The 6,192-nt window shown below is 33.2% G+C and overlaps 1 protein-coding gene across 1 annotated transcript; it reads left to right on the forward strand.

The window, feature by feature from the left end:
- The first annotated feature begins 2,734 nt into the window (after positions 1–2,734).
- On the forward strand, positions 2,735–4,669 carry LOC137925654 (uncharacterized). The gene is made up of 2 exons (XM_068769127.1): positions 2,735–3,257; positions 4,563–4,669. The coding sequence occupies exons 1-2, from the start codon at positions 2,769–2,771 to the stop codon at positions 4,644–4,646; spliced, it is 573 nt and encodes a 190-aa protein (XP_068625228.1). The 5' UTR covers positions 2,735–2,768; the 3' UTR covers positions 4,647–4,669.
- The last annotated feature ends 1,523 nt before the right edge of the window (positions 4,670–6,192 follow it).

Consider the following 6,192-nt stretch of genomic DNA (forward strand, 5'->3'; position numbering starts at 1 on the left):
CATAGGAACGAACGGACGCGAATTTCTTTCGATCTTAGATGAAATGCCACATTATAAATATTATTTAAAATAAATATTATCTAATTTAATTATTGATATTAATATGTTTCGAAAGCATTTCTTTTATTTCATCTTCTTTACCTACCACAATTGTCCCGCCATATGTTTTATTACACAAGCCAGGGGTGAGCAACTTTTTTAATCAACGGACCAATTGAAATTATATATTTTTTATTTATATTATAAATTATAAAACTTTATTTTTAATAAGCATTAAAGTAAGACAATATACCAATTTTAAAACACAATAAAAATAAACAAGATAAGAATGGTTAAACTAAATTACTTGAAAATTTATATGAGAAATTTGGTACCGTTTTGTTGTTGCAGGCGTATATATATAATACATACGCAGCAAACTGCACCTGTCCATTCCACACAGGTCACCGAGTTATACACAACAGAACGAAACACTACACACTAATCCTCCCTCCCCTAACCGCGAACAGCGTGGGCGAACAGAGGTTGGATCCGGATCCCTCTTCGGCTCGCCTGTGGTCTATGCTGCCGTCCCAAGCCGCATGCGCACATTATTAATACATCATTTCACAGCTCTACACAGGCAGAGCCCTTTGCTACGTGCGAGCGTCACTTTGAAACTGGTACGCGCTCTACCAGATTTATTTTTAGTTTTTAAGTTCACGGACCCTTCCGCTCTGTGAACACAGCTGAAGCTGTAAAAGCCTTCGGACTAACAGCAACAACATCAACAATGAATAAGAGAAGACATACGCATACAATCGTACATCACAGTTTTGATCGTAGGAATAATATATTATTTTTTTCATTTTAGCATAAACCACCGTTTTATTACAATATATTGATTAGAGAAAGTCGATAAAATAAATTCAATTTTAAAATTGCTCGGCGGGTCGCAAAAACATGTTTAACGGGCCGCATGTTACTCACCCCTGTTTTAAGCGAAGATAGAAATATCTTTAGAAGTATTAACTTAGTCTTGCTTCTTCTTATTGTCTTATAACTGTCGATTCTTTTTTGATGGTATTGAAGAAATTAAATCTATAAACTTTATTAAACCTAACCTTAATAAGGCTTTTGTCTCTCGAGAATCATTTGGAGCATTTAATGGAGATGAATCTATTGAAGGATCGTCTTGACAGTTGACAGACTTTTTGTAACACTTCTCCGTGACCATCGCCAGAATGCCTGCTGTTTACTTCACACAATACAATAGTCTTTCATTTTAGATATTATAAGAGTAGAAAGAGATTCTCTACTTCTATAATTCTTCTGAACTTTCATATGACTTGATACTTGACGATATACCTCCATAAGCATACAAACACTTTAATCTTTTATTGTACTAATCAGATTTGTATAAACCTAAATTTAATGGATACACAGTGCTTTTTCAAACTTGACCCAAAGTTATCGCTGATATGATTCAGGAGGTCCGTTGAAAATTAAAACTAATTCCATCATCCATAAAAACATCAGTTGTCCAAGTGAAATCAAAACAACGTGTCTTTGTATTCTTTTTATTGGTAATATAAGGTTATATTTTTCATAAAACATTATTGGACTACCACCATTAATAGAAATTCAAAATGCATATTATAAAATAAACAACAAAAGCTTATTATTCGCTGAGATGTCGCCTAATTATTTGGATTTCATTTAGGCTATATCTGAAAAATCTGTGTTAAACTTTATTATAAGATGTATTGTTGTGGAGTTTCTTCCTGCTTCTGTTCCGCAACTATTAAATCTTGCGAAGCAGAGTAGAATCAAAAATAAAATAAACAGATAAAAAGTTGGTGATCAATGAGGGTGTATTTGGCACTAATCGGTGTAACATAACTCCTGAAGATGCCCTGTGGAGGTGTGAAACACGTGTTGAGTGGTTTGACAGTGGCAGTTGTGTGATTCGCATTGCTTACCACATGCCCATCAGCGGGCTGGCGGGCGGTGCACTTTGTTGCACGACTACCACTGCATGTGCGGAAGTGACTAAATATTGGTCTTTTTCTTACTTAGGATGAACTTCCGCAAGGTAACGCCTGATTTCATTAAATAATGAGGATTCTGTTAAAAGTACCAATATTGAATAACCGAATGTTATATCTTATCTCATCGTCTGTCCAATTACAAGGTGCTTCACATTAGGCTCCAGGGTCTACCTGTTTCGCGCGCCATGTGGCCTATTCACCGCCAAATCAAATTACCAATCTTTAATGGAATCAGGCGTTACCTCGCGGAAGTCCATCCTAAGTAAGAAAAGGACCAACTTCCGCACATAACATAATGTGCGGAAGTGGCTAAATATTGGTCTTTTCTTACCTAAATTACCAATCCACTGGTCTATGTAAATTATTAATTAACAAAACAAGAAAAGCCATTATCTAGTTTTTTTTAATTTCTAATTACGCGCGTGAATTGATATGATAATTAAAAGATATAAAAGTCAATATCGACTTAACCAACATAATCATAAAGAAATGAACGACATAAAACATTCTGCGTCGATCGCAGCATGCATTTATTTTCTTCGCCTCCATTTTGTTTCTACTCTCGATGTGATAGAACTTAATGATCCACATGATACTAATATTGCCATAAAACTTGTGAAATACCTCGATGATAAATTAAAAAGTCTACCACACGATGTAGTTCAGAATGAAGAAATTAAAGAAACAATCGGTGATGGTGAAAAAGTCGTGAAATTCCCAGATGTAAATGATTTTAATATGAAGAAAGAAGATCTAAATAAAGTTTTGGTTAAAAGAGTAGTTCCTCACCAGATGGCGCTGACTTTCGAACACGACTTCGGTCCTTACACAGACTATAGACCCATTGTGAGAATTCACAAGAAAGGAATAACTGGCGGTGATGGATTTAATACGGCCAGTGATAAATTACAATTTCTGTATTTCATCAGATCGAAAAAACAAGACAGAAATGATGATGTTTTTAATTCAGATATCAACTTACGAAACGAACAAGACAAAATTCAAGGATTGAAAAATAAAAATGAATTCATAAGAACAATATTAAAAAATATGCAGTCAAATAGATTACCATATAATAAGCCAGTGAAAGTAACAGATGATATGATTAAAAGTAATTTATTACGGAATCTAAATGTAGAACCCCCACCGGGCGGCATGTCAGCGGTACCAGAGGCGCCAAAAAATATAAAATGGCTTCCGAAATATCCTTTTTGGAATTATTGGACAGTGAGTATCTAGTTTTAGTTCTTCATTAGGACTGGAAACTAACCATATTCGGATCTTCTCTATCAAATCGAATTACGATTGAGATATAAGAGCGAAGGTAAACGTCATAGTCTAGGATTGACAGGTTAAAGTAGCAGTGTACAGAATACAGCACGTGGAACAGATGGCCACTAAGACCTTATGGTCCTGGAGAGGACCACACACCGACAAGACGACGTTCACGTATAAGATGAACATATTTCGCTGTAATTGAAAATCTATGAAGGAACCCTGTATCCAATGAAGCTAGTGAACGTCCTAAAGCTGACATGATATTAAGAATTCAATTAATCATTGTTTATTGGTCTAGTCACGCCCAAATCAAATCTACACAACCATTATGAATGAAATCATACCTTCAACTAGTCACTTTGACATATTTGACACTGATATTTTAACCTACTACGACGGTGGTGGTGTCTACTCGACAAAAAGTACCTTCCATTGAACAAGCATCCTGAAGTTCAGAGAATGTATCAATCCAGTATACTAGCGTCGAAGCAGTAAAACCAGGATAATTATCTCCATTTCTTTAAAATCTTACAACGCTTCTCAGCATTTCATTCTCCAGAATTCTTAGAGATTAGGTCTACTTAAAGTTAGGTCATTTGATATTCGATCAAACCCAGGTCACACCATAGTATGACTCAGAAAATTTTTTGGTCTATAACAATTTTTTTCCCGTTGACCAGCTTCGCCAGGTAAAGGTAACAAAGCGCGGCAGGTTGTGGAAAATTTACAAGACTATGGCCAATTTTCTCCCACGAATAGTTCTCCTTAATCCTAGCTGCCCCAAAGGACTTTGCATCGCCAGAAGTTATTAACCTATAGCATTCCAATAGAAAATTTAAATTATTGTAACATTTTTCAATGATAACTGTATTTATTGATTAAATATGAAATTATTTATTAACTTTATAATCAATAAATACCTATATACTTGTTAAAGATAATATAAATTCGCAGCGCGTGAACGCATCTTTCTCTCTCTCTTTCTAATAGTAATAATCTACGCATTTTTCTTTTTTCTGTAAAATTGTTTCCAAGTTATAGCATGGTCAAAAGAAAGGAATATATGATTTATATATATGATATCCTCGTTGATTCTTATTTGTTAATTTCGATGAAACAGAGCGGTGCCCTTATATGCAACTACCTGCTACCGGATTTCAAACGATAGTGTAAGACAACCTACTATTAGCGCCATCTATCGGCGTCTACCGTAATAATTTTATTTAACATGTAATTAATATCTTTATTTTACAGTACAAGAAAACTATATACCAAGATGAATGTCCCGGAAACCAGATAGCAATGGGCGACTTGTGTGTATGGGTTCCTCCGCATTAGATATCTACACTACAGCTATAAAATCAAATTTATAATTCTACCCTACATTTAAATAAACAATAAAATACAATTGTCGTTTCATGAAGCAAAACTTCTAGTGTTAATTTTATAAAAATCTTTATTCAACACCTATTTAGATGATGCCTTAGACCTGAGAAGTACACGCTAAGAAATCTAAGCAACAATATGTATTTTTTAATAAAATAAGATTGCATTTATTAAAAAACACTACAATGAAGCCTGAAGAACCTAGAAGCGAACACCTCATTCCCAATGTGCACTATCTTCTATGAATTCATTGACATTGTAGTAAACATTAACACAAAGGTTTTTTTAAAACTGGAAATCAACTTGTGGGTAATCCTACAATTCAAGACTGCAAAACTAATGCGATACAGAAATTTGTGGGTAGAATTATTTTACTAAGAAACTGCGTAATTTCTCTGATGTATTTATAATTATGCATATCATTTCATTTGAAACAAGAATATAGGAAAAGCACCTATTACCGCGGTATAAGTAAAAATGTATTGATCTGATAAAGTCCTTTTTCAATTTCCCACCAAAAACTTGAATATTCCTGATTTAAAGTCAACCTTGTCTTTGGTAGTATACCAATACAAAAGTTACAGATAAATGATAAAGGATGTTTTATTAAAATATACAATACCCGGCGATAAAAATTGCACATCGATCTTTGGAAAGAGACATTTGGCTAATTTCGGCTTCGTAGAGCGTTATCTCTGTCGCACGAAATACAAACAGTGCGGTATCTATTAGGAGCTGTTACAACAAGTATCATTTGCTTCTTTTGATTATATATTTTTATTTATTGTATAAAATACACCAATTTTTCTATGGTGGTCCCAAAACTCCCTCGGTTTAGGATATCTCTTAGTGCCGTCTTTGGGTATTTCTTTATACCCACCAACAAGACAAAAATTGTAAATATTGATCTATCCACAAAAAATATTTCTTTAGTCTGATATTTACAAAATATTTCACTTCCCTACAATAATTAATTTTGCAATATTTTTATGGGTAAAACTTTTGGATAGGAAAAATAAAACAAGTTAGATTTTATTTTTTAATATTAAAATATATTTATTTATATATCGATAAAGCATCACTAGCCAAATAATGGTACTAGGTTATTAAAAGAATACTCATAATTATTAAATAAATTGACATCTATGATTTATTTCGTCATGGACACGCTATATCCTGTGTTAGTAGGAATGCAATTCTTTTTTTAATTTTTCTACAAATCTCCAACATATACATATATATTCTACTCTACATATATAGCCTATATATTATATCTTTAAGGCTATATAAATATATAGTGAAATAATGAATTATTTTATTATCGCAAAGGCTTCTTTACTACCACGACAAAGTATAAATTACACTACACAAGTTCTAATTTAAATATCTCATTGCAATATAGTCTTTACAGCCAAGAAGATAGAGTTGATATTAAACCTATATAAAATGTCATTCAGATCTATATTCCTAAATATACTTACATAATGGTGTCAATGTA

Source organism: Battus philenor, unplaced genomic scaffold, assembly GCF_028537555.1.
Source record: "Battus philenor isolate CCGP_79_NKW_IND1 unplaced genomic scaffold, ilBatPhil1.0.hap1 SCAF_27, whole genome shotgun sequence".
Classification (NCBI taxonomy): Eukaryota; Metazoa; Arthropoda; class Insecta; order Lepidoptera; family Papilionidae; genus Battus; species Battus philenor.